Source organism: Orbicella franksi, chromosome 15 (assembly GCF_964199315.1).
Source record: "Orbicella franksi chromosome 15, jaOrbFran1.1, whole genome shotgun sequence".
NCBI classification, from domain to species: domain Eukaryota; kingdom Metazoa; phylum Cnidaria; class Anthozoa; order Scleractinia; family Merulinidae; genus Orbicella; species Orbicella franksi.
This window is the reverse complement of record NC_138159.1, coordinates 18,856,628-18,870,058: the sequence shown is the minus strand read 5'-3', so window position 1 is coordinate 18,870,058 and position 13,431 is coordinate 18,856,628. Positions and strand designations below refer to the sequence as shown.

Genomic DNA, 13,431 nt, shown 5'->3' with positions numbered 1-13,431 from the left:
TACCATAATTAACAAGCAGGGCTGTAGAAAAATCCACTTCCACCTCAGCTACTCAGTAGCAACTACAAAAGACCTCTTTTATGAGATAATCAGCATGAGAACTTTATTTTTAAGGGATACAAAAGAGCTGGTTTTCCGATCAACCCCTTACTAACACTGGACAGATCATTGGACAGAATCGGCTAACCAGCATCTCCCTTCTTCATAGAGAATGAAACAAAAGAGCTATTTTTCCTATCAACACCTTACCTTTGCAAGATCTTTAACAGTCTCTGTTTTGCCTGTACCCGCAGGTCCTAGAGGAGCACCATTAAGATGAAGGTTGAGAGCCCCAGTCAAGGTCAAGTAACATCTGTCTGTTAGTGGGGTGATCACAAGTCGTGGAGAACACCCAAGGTATTCATAGCCATATTCAAACACTGCATTGCTGTGACGGACCATGCAGGAATGGCGATCATCGTTCCACTCGTAACGCAGTTGTCTGCCAAAGACACAGTATTTCATACTTAAATCTTTTTAACAAATAGCGAAGGCCGCACTGAATATCAGCCTAGGACTTGACCTAGCACTGCGAGATCTGTACAGAAAGACGTCATACAATGTACAAGATGTTTCTTTGGCATAAGTCTGCAGATGAAACCCTGGTGTGGGACCATTCAAATGAAAGCTATTGAGCAGTACTTTCATGTGGTACTGTTTATTATGCTGCACACGGTGGTTCTAGCTTTTAAGTCTGTGGATGAAACCCTAGTGTGTGACGATTCAAATGAAAGCTACTGAGCAGTACTTTCATGTGGTACTGTGCATGCTGTACATCGTTGTCTGACGTTTTAACTTGTGGATGAAACTATAACCTTTGACGGGGAGTATTTCTATATGGTGCTCTTTCTTTTATTTGCGATTATGGCTTAATTTTATTCTGCTCGCTCTACTATCTATACTACCTAGTCCATTGGAAATCCTCCATCTGATAGACCTGATTAGTAATCATTGAATCCAGGACATCTCGGGCATGTACATCAATTGTTAACAAGGCCTCTAGGGTCTGATGCTGATGAGGGACTAATGATGACGTCACCAGCTGTGACAGACTGTGAAGGACTGATACTAGCTTCTCCCTCTTGCCTTCAAGAGCATCTTTGGGTCGTGTGGTGCGGAAACAGCTTCGTACATCACGATTGAACACAATTTGGGACTGAAACGAAAAAAGAGTTTATCAGTCGACCAATTACTGTTTTGTTAACTAAAAGGTTAGACACTTGGAAACATAAGACCAAAACTTACAAGCACATATTAGGAACCTGAGAGATGAGAATATCTCAATTCACGCAGATGTCTTCGTTTTTCTCATCCTATTTCCACATCACATTACAATCCCAAAATCCATCGCCCGGTCACTTACTAATAAGCCAAATCATTTGTAAATGACTTGAATGGAAGTTTCTCGCCTATGACTCAAATAGTAGAGTTAAAACCTACAATTTTCACGCATTCGGGACCCTACGAGTGACTAAGTTAATGGCCCCAAAAATGAGAAAACGGTGTACACTTCAGCGCGCAGGAACTATAAATATTCTTCGTAGTCAAAAGGCGTCCACATGGGGTGGGGGTGTCTGTGAAGCAGGGTTCGACTGTAGTTCCAAATCTCACTGCCAAGCAATCGAACCTTTACATTCCACCACACATCAATCCTGATTTGTATTTCATGAATAACGAGTTATTTCATAGTTCATCTTTTTGGTATATTCCTTAAGCAGGGTTGATAACGTAGTAGTTGGTAATAACTTTATTAGTCAGTCCAGTACAAAAGGTTTTTCAGTAACGTAGTTCTCCGAGACAAACAAAACGCTGTAGTGTGTTATACTTACAACAGTCAAAACAGCTTGTCCTGGATGGGCTAACACCCAGTCAGAGTAACCTCTTGTGCCATAATCCACTAAGCACTTCTTTAGGTGCCTGTTAAGAATGAAAAAACGCACACTACGTCCACACTACCCCTGAGAAATTTGAAGACGCTACTTTATTTCTCCGGTGAGGCCTACCGTCCACACTAATCCGTCACGAAAACGGAGCTTTTCGAAAACGCTCTTCAAACCGGAGGAATTTGATAACACCGGCTTTACGTTTCGGTGTGGACGGAAACATTTTGAAAATGGAGCTTTTCGAAAACGATGGGGTCAGGATAGTCATGTGATTTCCTTGACCGGGGTTTCCTCAAACACAAATCCAAAATGACCGGTGATTGTTGCGTTTTAAATTCCGTGGGCGTAGTGTGGACGGAAAACATTTGATTCGTTTTTAGAGTGAAACTTCCCTTTCCAAATTCCTTTGGCATAGTGTGGACGGGACCTCATATACATTCCATTCTGTGAAATAGCTGTCATCCAAGCGTTCTTGCGGGAGTATTAAAGGAGAAGAAAGAGGTTATGATTTTTCAACATTTGTTTTACTTACATTTTAACAGTCTCGTACATGGCTAGCTCTACATTGTACAGCCAAGACTCCACAGTTCCCCGTGCTCTTAAAGTCCTGTTACAAATAAACAACCAGTAAGCAGCGTAAGAACTCAGAACAAGACATACAGCATGTGATGAAGCTATTGCAGAAATTGATTGTGAGTTTTTGTTATTTTTCTCCCGAACGACAAAACTTCTCTGGAAAAAACTCCCGGAGAGTAATCTTCCGCTAAATTACTATAACGGGTCAAAATTGCAGAACAGGTTAACGTATTTCGTAACATCTCTCAGATAGTCGGGCGCTATGATTAGAGAACTAATTAATCACGCCCTTTTGCAAAATTAAAGCTGATTGTGCCGCCAAAATGTCTTGGGATTTAATGCCGAGTTTTCTTAAGTTAACGTTTATAGCGAGCACTTAGGCGATAAATCGAAATGGAAAAACGAGGATCCGTAACTTACAGTTCAGATAAAAAAAAAAGATGAGCTTAGTAAGAGGTATTTCAGTATTTAAATTACAATACTTCATTTGGAGTGGAAGCCACTTCAGTCTTAGCTGGTTTCAACGCGGATCCTCTCTCCTGGTCGAATTGGAATTTGGAGATGTTGGTTTTTGTGGAGGGAGGAAAACCAGAGCACCCAGAGAAAAAACCTCAGAGCAAGGCGAGAACCAAGAACAAATTCAACCCACATATTGCAACGGGCCAGAATTGAACCCGAGCCACAATGGCGGGAGGCGAGCGCTCTCACTCTCCCCTCAAGTATTTAAAGCAGTAAAGAGATATTCTTGTTACGAAAATAAGGATTTTCTTTCTTACTTAGGCAGTGGTACACGCTCTCCTTCCTCTGAAATCATGTGCTGGATCTGTGCTGGTGAATGAGCTTGACGAACAATATCGAGTTGATGAATGTTACCAAAGCACTTTCTCAAATGGGGCTGTAATAAACGTGAAAAATAGAGAAATAACGAAATGAAGAAGCCTAAGCCGTGTATTATACTGTGATAAAACACGATGGGTATTTGAGAACACAAGGGAAATGTAGAAAACAGGAGCCGCAGGCGGAGTGTTTTATCACAGTGTAATACATGGCTTAGGCTTCTTCATTTGCTTTATGATATAGATTTTACACGCCGCGAGTAGAAACAACACAGCACACAGATCGACAAACTGACGCAATTTAAGGCTACTTAAGTGCTACACGTCTCGTCTTTAAAACTTTCTGCTGTTTGGCAGAGAACTCCATCACAAATTTCTTCAAGGAAAATGTTTTTCGCTTTCTCTAACAAAAATGTGGACTAGACGTAATGTGGCGAAAAACAATAATACACGCTTTTTCTATGTTTTATACTCTGATAAAACATGGGTTTTTGACCAATCAGAGCGGTCGCGGGGTCCTGTCTATATTATAATGACTGATAGAGGCTATTACCTTGCCCAGAGGCTACAAAAGACAATCTGACACCACCAGTCAACGAAAGTGTAGAATCAACGAGACAAAAAATTGCGACTGACAGACTATTCACATTTGCTACAAAAACAGTAAAAAGCCTGGTCTTCAAAGGGTTTAAGTTCTTACAAACCTGAACGGCATCAGGGTTTTTGCTGCTATTTGCCAAGATATCGAGTAAATCTTCATTACTCAGGAAGTAAAATCGTGCAAACACCAGTCTCTTTGTCTCAAGGTAGTCCTTTCAAATGAAACAATACAAACTTACCAATGAATACATAAAAAGGATACCTTTGCCTCTAGCTTGAATTTGTTAAATATGTGACCGTTAGGGACCGTTCATTTTTTATAAGGTAGGGGGGGGGGGCTGGTGGGATTGGGGGGGGCCATGCGAAAAAAATTGCTTTCGAGGGGGGGCCATCCCAAAAAAATAAGGGAAAAAGGGGGGGTCATGTGAAATATTTTAGTAAAACTTTAAAATGGCATAATGTTTGAATATCAAAAAAATTGCTATAGAATAAACATAGAAGGCAGGATACAAATTTATTACAAACTCTCCTTCTTCTTTAAAAAAACGTTTGGCGACAAAAAGCATTTGTAGCTACTGAAAAGAAGTATTTAACACTTATTTTCGAATGCAACTTTCACTGGCACTCATCTTCATCTTCGCTGTCGTCGAGTTCTTCGTTGCCGCTTGTGCTGCTATGGGAGTCTCTTTCACCAATGCTGCAAGAAGCAGCAATGCTTTCCGTCAGAGTGTACTCTTCAGGGTACATGAAGGTGTAAACATAATCTCTGACTTCCTGCTCAAGGTTTGTGGTGATTCTGCTTCTTGCAGCATTGGTGAAATAATTCCCATTTTGGAAAATCATTTCCTAGCAGGTTTCCAACACAGATTCCATAAACTCGTTGGACGTTGTTTTCAGTCCGCTTCCTCTTTCTTTCATTTGACTTTCTGCGGTTTTCTTTTTTCCTTCTCCTTTTGTTGATGTGCTGTTTGAGTATGCCCTTGAATATGCTGTTATAATTGCTCTTCTTATTTTCTAGTGCTTCCATGTCCTGCGTGACCTTCGTCAACTTAGCTTCTATACATTTGATCTGTTTTACATTAAAACTGTGGGCAAATGCTTCGCCCTGCTTCAAAGCAAGCCAATTGGACTGAAAGAGTGTGGAATCGTGTTCCTTTACATCTTTCAATATGACATTCAACTTTTCCACCATTGCTCTGTGCTCTTTGATGGAGAAGTTCAGTTTTCGTCCATCACTGGGCTTCAACTGGTACTCTGGCATGGAAAACTCACTCGCCCTTTCTGAACAGCCATCCGCACTTAGAAAGATTGCTTCTTTTGCTTGTAAGATGTCAAACTGCCTGGATCGTTCAGCTGTAAACCTTTTCTTAAACGACTCGTCGCTTTCGCCATTATTGCGCATTTTGGAATGAGCCTCTTTCATGATGCTCATGTAGTAATGCACTCTTTTCCCGATTGGAAAAGCCCTTCATGGGTATGTTATGGTTTAAATTTAGTTTTGGCTAAAATTTTCAAACCAATTGGATTTTCATTTCTCTTTGTTCTGAATTATGACAATGAACTTGAGACATTGAAAATTAAGAAATTTTAAACCATAGATAAATTTAAACCATAACAAGTATGCTAAAATTTATAAAAAGTAATCCACTATTTGCAAGATTTGAGAACACTCATAGCTTTTTGTTCTACCTGCACAGGGCAACATTTATACATGCCTGTCACTAGAGTATAGGGAAAAACCTTCCAAATAAAGACATCTGTAAATTAAATGTAACAATGTGTTTCACACAACACATCAACAGATTTCCAGTTTTCTCACAACACTTTGTACTTGGTTCAGTATCACAATGCAGGAGCAAGGAAAGACTCTGTTCCAGGCCACTGTTACTTCCGTAAGATTGAGAAGTTTATGAATGAGCACTATGAGGAGGGGGAGAACTACAGGGAGTTTCTAAAGTTGTCCTGTCATGAAAAGGAAGGAGAAATTTGTTCTCTTTGTTGTGAATGGACTGGACCACCCATAGAAAGATACCCTAAACCAGTTCCTGGCCATTCCTGCCTACCGGAATACCACTACCTCTCCTACCAGAAGACCCCAAAAGAAGGGCGTGATCCAGATGACTGGCAGCTAAGGGTCCAAGCGAAGAAAGAGCATGGAAGTGGCAGGCTGGTTTTATCTGACCCAGAGAGCGTTGCTCTGTTTGCAGATAAGTTTATTGTCAAATCAAAGTTTGTGGTGGATTATCTTCAGCATCTTGAAGTGCTGGAATTAAAAAGGAAAAAGAGAGCAGGAGAAAAGGCAAAGTTAAGTAGGGACGCAAAAGATAAATCACAGGAGGATTATCCTTGGACTGAGTTGTGCGAAGATCTAACCAAGCTTAAAAAGCTCCGTGTTCCAGAACTAAACAAGTACTTGAACCACCACGGGCTGAGGCAGCATTTGAAACGCAGCAAGAGTGAGAAAGTAAAGGCAATTGTAAGACATTCATGCTTGCAGCAGAAGAGTCCTCTCAGAGCTGGCCAACCAACACTGAGAAATGCCAGGACATTGACACAAAATGACAACAGGGCAAGTGCTGACAGCAGTGAAACGGATGGAAGTGACAATGATGAGTATGACAGTGATGCCATTGACTCTGGGGGAGAAGATGACTCAAGTGACGTCATTCTTGCATTCATCAATTCAGATGAGGAAGATGCCAATGAGAGGCCAAATGCCACACGCTCAGGGCGAGCCATAACTAGGAGATCCGAAATTGACTTCTCTTTCTTTTGATTTGTTTTTTAAACAACAGCTCTCTGTAGTATAGGGATTCTAATTTTGTCTTCATAGTGAGCACAATAACGTGAAGTAGGGGGATAATAGAGAAATATTAAAAAAGTTGAAATCTAAATATTGTTTGTTCAATTTTTTTTTTTGGGGGGGAGGGTCATCCCAAAAAATTACCGCTGTAAGGGGGGGGGGCATATGAAAAAATTGGTAAGCTGAGGGGGGGTCATGCGATTTTTAAATGGTGCTTCCCAAATCCCACCAGCCCCCCCTCCCTCATAAAAAATGAACGATCCCTTACTTGTGTGATAATAACAATAAGTAAGCAGAGCCAATAGTACTTGTGATTGGACAACGTTTGGTGGGCCAGACAGAGGCTCAAGTGCTGACTACAGGCCCCAGTTGTTCAAAGATTGCACAACACTATCCACCGGATAAATCCCAGTCCAGTGGACAGCGTGGTTTGTTTTGTCAACACTTATCCACTGAATAGCGATCTGAACAACTGGGCCCTGATGGATGGAATGAATATACATGAAACATATTCTGCAATGGGTGTAGACAATCTCTAAATGAGACAAGGGTTCGACTTTCATTGCATTGTGCTTTCTGTGGCTGTTCTTTGATTCATTATGTGGAAGTAGGTAGAGTGTATGTCATCCAAAACAGCACAGTTGAGTAGCAAACTGAATGAAAAAGCGATGAGACAGCGCCTGAGTGTGGTTATGTCCTTAGCTTATTACATGATGTTGACTGTCAATTCTAATCTTCCATGGGGTTCACCTCTAAACATCTGTGTATTTTCTCCAAATGAGAGTTACTTCCTTGTAATACTTCCAGCACTCCTAAAGCGGTCGAAAAAAAACCATTGCATTTTGTGATAAATCAACCAAACTCACCTAAGTCCATACACATTCTAATGGGACCTTTCGGTTTTTATTCTTCTGTCTATTTCAATACACATCGAAAATCACGTGAGCATTTTTTGCACGTAGCTTGTATAGTTTACCTTTCCTTGTCTACAAAGCCTGTAAGTACCTCGAAACGAACCTTTCCACTTTTCCTCACACATTCCTAACCCAGCAAGAAAATTAAGCGCATATAATCTGACAAAATACGACACAAGTAGCCTGTAAAACACCAGTTTAATATGACACATTGGCTAATAATGCGGTATGTACTGGTTTTATGATAATCAACTCCGTGTGAGTAGTTATGTGGGGTGTGCATGATAACGTGGTCCACTTACCAGCAGCTGTTGAAGCTCTCAGTGCATTTGGTTTATCAATAGTCCTTCTCATAATGTCTTTCCATGATTTGTCAACTTGAGCAAACAGACGAGCTTCATTTGGTAGTTGCCTGTTAGAAGCAAACCCCATTTAAATTGAGCTGATGTCATACGTGCAGGTAAAACAGCATTGTGTAAGGCTGTATTGTCAACATATATGCTCATTGAACAATAGAGTGGTTTTCACTCGAGTGACGAGAAGTAATTGGTTTTGCATTTTCTACGCTGCTCGGTTGGCTTTAAAAAAAAAAACTCGCACCACTTTTTCATGAAATCAGAAGTAAAACCAAAAGCAATCATGACGCGTTCGCACATGTTTTCCGGCGCTTAACGTCAGCTACATGCAATTACTTCGAATTTTGATTGGTTCACTGGATTGTCTGTGTCCTTTCTGATTGGCTGGAGTGATTACTCTGGTTTTGGTTTTATGACACTCAATTGAAAACCGATCAATATAGCGCAAGCCTACCACATAAATTACATGCAGTATTACTTTCAGGATAGACTAAACTTAAAATCAAACTACAATCTTACACCACCTCTATCCCTCAACTTAAGAATGAAAAAACAATGGAAGAGTTGGTTCTCGGCGTGAGTTAATCATTGATTCGGCGGGGGAGGGGTAGTTTTATTTATCACTTTATTCTGACCAAGATTGTAGTTTCATGATCTTTAAAGACCATTCCAAAAAGATCAATGTATCACCTTTGAATGTCAGCTGCTGAAAAGATGGTTTCCAGGTAAAGCCAGTTTCGCTGACAGAGAAGCCATTCATCCAATGTTCTTGCAAACAGTTTTAGTTTTCTGTCCCAATCTTCAACCAAAGCCTTCGAAAGAAAATAAAAATCACTCTTAACAGACTGAAAAAAGAACACGGTAAAGTATAGAGAACGACTTTATCTAAAGAACAAAAAATTCACTTTCTTCACCAAACCGTTGACCTTACTATTTTGAAGGAATGAGAACTTCTAAACGATCATCTAACTCTTTGTTGCTTAAATTTGTTAATCATCTTGCCATGAAAATTTCAATACCGAGAAACGCTGACACCCCTTTCATCGGTTAACCCTACAAGTGACATTTTATACCTTGATGGGCGTGACAAAGCGTGACCCTCGGATGTTAGAAAGCGTGACCTGGCTCTCTTCCACCGATGTTATGATATCATCAGCTCCTATGATGATGGCAATATCCCGGCTAGAATGTGCAGACAACTGGAAATCTGTATGGTTCCAAAAGTCCATCACCTGGAACACAAAACATAAAGGAGCATGTTCCCTAAATGTACGGAATAAGCTGAACGAGTTAAACATGAAAAGCCGAGCGTGCACGTTGTCGTGTATCCATAAATTATCATTAATTTTCACTCTTGTCAACGTTACTTGTTCCTGCGCTCTACTTGTTTCATGGGCTACAAAACCAAATCATCATTGCTGGGTTGAATTATTCTTTATAAGAGTTATGCATGTAGCTGAAATTCCATGAACTCCTGTACACAGTCTACATAACTGTCAACAGCTGCATTACTTTACCTTTTGAAGCATTTGTTCCAGAGTTGCTTCATTGCTGGCCTGAGATGAGATGTCTGAAATTTTCTCCTTGTGTTGAAAAACCTGAAAATAGTCCAGACATTTTTAACACTGATACTTCAGCGCCTGATAATGAGACTAGCAAACCTATAGAGGTGGAATTAAGTATGGAGTTAGGAGTTCCCTCATCAAATTCTAGATAGAAAGACGAGCAAATTCAACAAGAAAATAAGCTAACATTTACTATAACCAACCTGGCTGTATTCAAAATTATTGCTACCCTAACCAAAGTAAAGGCAACTAGATTATGGCTTAAAGATCGTTTGGGAGCCATGTTCTCCAAAGGCCACGATCAGCACCAGTGTTCACACTGCACTCTACAGCTGCGACACCCTCCTTCAGCCTGAAGATGACGATCTCAATTCTCTATACTGATTTCTAGAGAATTTTGCAAAAGATGGTTTGGAGAATCTCCTGATACATCAGGACAAATGTCCCCAGATGTGACTTATCTTGATCCAAATGATTTTACTACGTGGTTTACAATTATTAATCACCTTGAGTTGCAGAAGGTGTCCCAGTGTGAAATATTTGTCACGAACTATCCGCGTTCCAATAACATTCTGTATCGCCTCCCAGTGTCTTGTTCTTAGCGCAGCATTTCTCAGGCTTGTTATAACAGGCATGCCCTGTTTAAAGCTCATCACCTTCTGCTTCAGTTTTGGTACAACCTTGTTGGGTGGAAGACCTAAAAGAGAACAAATGTCAACAGCCTTTTCAGTTCTTAACCAGAAGGCTGTCATCTGTGTAACAGTCGAACCTCTCAACAACGGCCCCCCTGCAGACAGAGTTTACTGGCCATTGTAGAGAGGTTGGGCATTGTTGGGGTTTAAAATAAGAGCAAATCTCTCGACTGGGACTCAAATGCGTGCCACAGTATAGAGATGGCCGTTTCGGAGAGGTGGCCGTTAGTAGAGGTTCGGCTGTGCTTCTAAATGACATCCAATTTGAAAAATCTTATTATATGGGATGAAAAGCTTTCCATACACGCAAAAACCCAGAAACTAAAGAATAGAGGACTGTGATCAGTGATGGTTTGGCTGAAGTGGAATTCTCCTTATTGACAAGAATTTCATAAAAGCATGGAAAATATCTGATAAACTTTCTATAGATGACAAATGTGTTTCCACTTCTGCCATGTCCAGGAAAATGGCTTACAACATTTCAGTCTTTTCCAGCCATTCAGAACTCTGCATGAGCCAGCAGACTCCAGCTGTTCGAAGGCTGGGTAACTCATTATCCAGATAACCAGATAACTCACTATCCAGCAGATAAGTGTTTCAAAAAAAAACAAACAAACCACGCTATCCCCTGGATTGTGATTTATCCGATGGATAGCGATATCCACTTTCGAACAACTCAAGCCAGTACTGTACCTTTTTCCAGTAAGAATACTGTCTGGATAAACCTTGTGACATCTTGTTGTACTTCATCAATCTTTAGAGTCTCAAAGGGTGTGGCTTCCCACTGATCGACCAATCCCTGCCATTCTTGCAGGGACTCCCATAAAAGGCATCTTAGTGTCAAGTCCTTTTCAACTTCTGTTACCTCCAACTGTAAGGAGGAGGCCTGGGGACTTGAATGGCCTGCTTTGCTAAGCATAACTCCCCTTTTAACAGACAGAACAATAGAGGGTATATTAATCATGCTTTTTATATGCTGGTATTTCCAGCCATTCTGTTAGTCCAATTGCCAGCCTCTAGCCAACAAATGAATTACATACCAGCAAATGTGGTGTGGGGCAAGGAATGCAGAAATGCAGGAATGCAGGAATGCAGGAATGCAGGAATGCAGGAATGCAAAACAGATGGAAGTGAAGCCTATGAAGCCTTCATCAAGCAAGCCTCACATCACATCACTGTTAATGGTACAGATTCATTCTAGGTAGTTACCACAAACATGTCTGACGATGTTTCCACAAAAAATTACTAGAAAAACTAGTAATAAAACAGTGCCAAAATGAACTCAATTATATCGCAGACGTTTCGAGCCTAGCTCTTCCTCAGTGCTAAGTTTTGAATGGGACGCATCATTAAACTGTTTCAGATGCCTGCAGATGCCCCACAATAGTTTCTTTTAATTAGAAACCCGGAATCGTATTGGAATAGAAAGGAAGGAATGCAATGGGATCGAGACATGCATGTTTCCGTGTTACCCTTATTTATGCAGAGAGGTCCGCAATATAGCCAGAAAAGGCCTCAGTGAGTTTACAGCCTAGAATCATTTACAGGTGTACCAAATTAAACTCAACAGTTCATCTTGTGTGATCGTCCGGGTGAGGGTAGTTCTGAAAAGAACTGTTGTTGTTGACCGACGTTCCGACAACCTGAGCGGAAGTCATCTTCATAGTCCAGTGGCAAGTCAAGTCTTGACTCTAAAGATGGCTTCCGCTCAGGTTGTCGAAACGTCAGTCACCAGCAAAAGTTCTTTTCAGAACTACCCTCACCCGAACGATCACACAAGACGAACTACTGATACTCCTGGGTTCAAACCATCATACTAAATTAAACTCACTCAGTCAAGGCCTTCTTCTGCAATGAAGATGACATGGAACTCCCAAAGCGGTCCTGATAAGCAGTATAATTACGAGCCTTGGTTGACAAGTTTGCCAAGTCCTCCTTCAACAGCTTCAGCTTCTCAGTGGCCACTTGAGGGATACTGTCAGCATCCAGCAGAGCAGGAGAGCAGACCTTGTTCTTTATGGTGACCAGCTCACGTCGCACTGTGCCGATGAGATCATCAAGGGCCTTGCTGTACCGTTGGATGTTTTCATCCTTCTTTGCTTCACAGTATAAAATTGTTGACTGCGAGGGGAGAAATAACCAGGAGTGGTTAGAGTTTGGAATTATGGTTAGAAAGGCTCCCAGTGACTCCAATGTGGATGAAGAAGCAGTGATTTAGAGTTAATATGTCATTAGTATTGAAATAGAAAACATTTTCTCTGTGTTTCTAACAAGTTTCAGTCTAAATCTACCAGCGTCCTATCACGAATGCCATTCTCTTACAAACATGTAATCGCTACGCTACTCATAGCTACGCCACTCACTATCTATTCTTTTGTAGACAGTAAGTAACCTGGCACTGTGCAGTTGTTGACAAAATGACGACCGCTTCTTTGCGTTTTTGAAGTGTCTGTGAAGAGGATTTAGCAACCCTCTGAACGACTAGTAACTAAAACAGTAAGAATATTCGCTCTTGATTTCTGTGCGTGATAGAAATCTCGTGCTCATAATGTAATTGTTGAATAAAAGTAAAACTTTTAACATGCACTTTCTTAGAGTATTTTGCGAAAAGGATTAGGGATTAATTAATAGTTAAATAATTTGAGCCTACGCATTTTATACCATTAAATTTAAGAAGCATAATGGTATTATATGGTAAGTAGTGTAAGTATTAGTATGTATTGTAATGTATTGTTCTGTAGAGTAAGTATGCAAATTGCAGTATTGTAAGTAGCATCTGTCATTGCATCGTATTGTTAAGTAGACTAAGTAGTTGTATTACTGTTGTAAATAGTTATCACTTCCGTAATTAGTAGTTGTATTACTGTTGTAAATTGGGTAAGTAGACGTACCAGTGTTGTAAGTAGTGTGAATCACAATTAAAATATATAAAAAATACCATTAAATTTTCATGGGCCAACAAAGGTCATGTTGATGAGGTTCAACTTCACTTTTATCATTACCTTCACGAAATTTAAACGTTCATGTGCTATAAAGCCTAGTTCACAATACTTGCGACGTAACGACTTGAACTCAACAAAGTAAGAGGGACGTAATGTCGTTGTTTGCAGTGTGAACACGGGACATAAAAAAAAATAGCAACATAACTGCATGAACATAACAACAAA

At 40.4% G+C, this 13,431-nt stretch overlaps 1 protein-coding gene across 1 annotated transcript in view; it reads right to left on the bottom strand.

The window, feature by feature from the left end:
* The window catches only part of LOC145469337 (dynein axonemal heavy chain 6-like), a 72,872-nt gene that overhangs the window by 35,131 nt on the left and 24,310 nt on the right, over positions 1-13,431 (bottom strand). Inside the window, exons 15-28 of the mRNA XM_081453017.1 lie at positions 12,096-12,385; positions 10,958-11,190; positions 10,079-10,269; positions 9,525-9,605; positions 9,081-9,239; positions 8,698-8,819; positions 7,954-8,063; positions 7,488-7,549; positions 4,039-4,146; positions 3,275-3,393; positions 2,455-2,529; positions 1,869-1,956; positions 945-1,195; positions 250-481 (exon numbers count right to left, since the gene is read on the bottom strand). Of these exons, the coding sequence (XP_081309143.1) occupies positions 250-481; positions 945-1,195; positions 1,869-1,956; positions 2,455-2,529; positions 3,275-3,393; positions 4,039-4,146; positions 7,488-7,549; positions 7,954-8,063; positions 8,698-8,819; positions 9,081-9,239; positions 9,525-9,605; positions 10,079-10,269; positions 10,958-11,190; positions 12,096-12,385 (2,121 nt within the window). The remainder of the gene's footprint in view (positions 1-249; positions 482-944; positions 1,196-1,868; positions 1,957-2,454; positions 2,530-3,274; positions 3,394-4,038; positions 4,147-7,487; positions 7,550-7,953; positions 8,064-8,697; positions 8,820-9,080; positions 9,240-9,524; positions 9,606-10,078; positions 10,270-10,957; positions 11,191-12,095; positions 12,386-13,431) is intronic.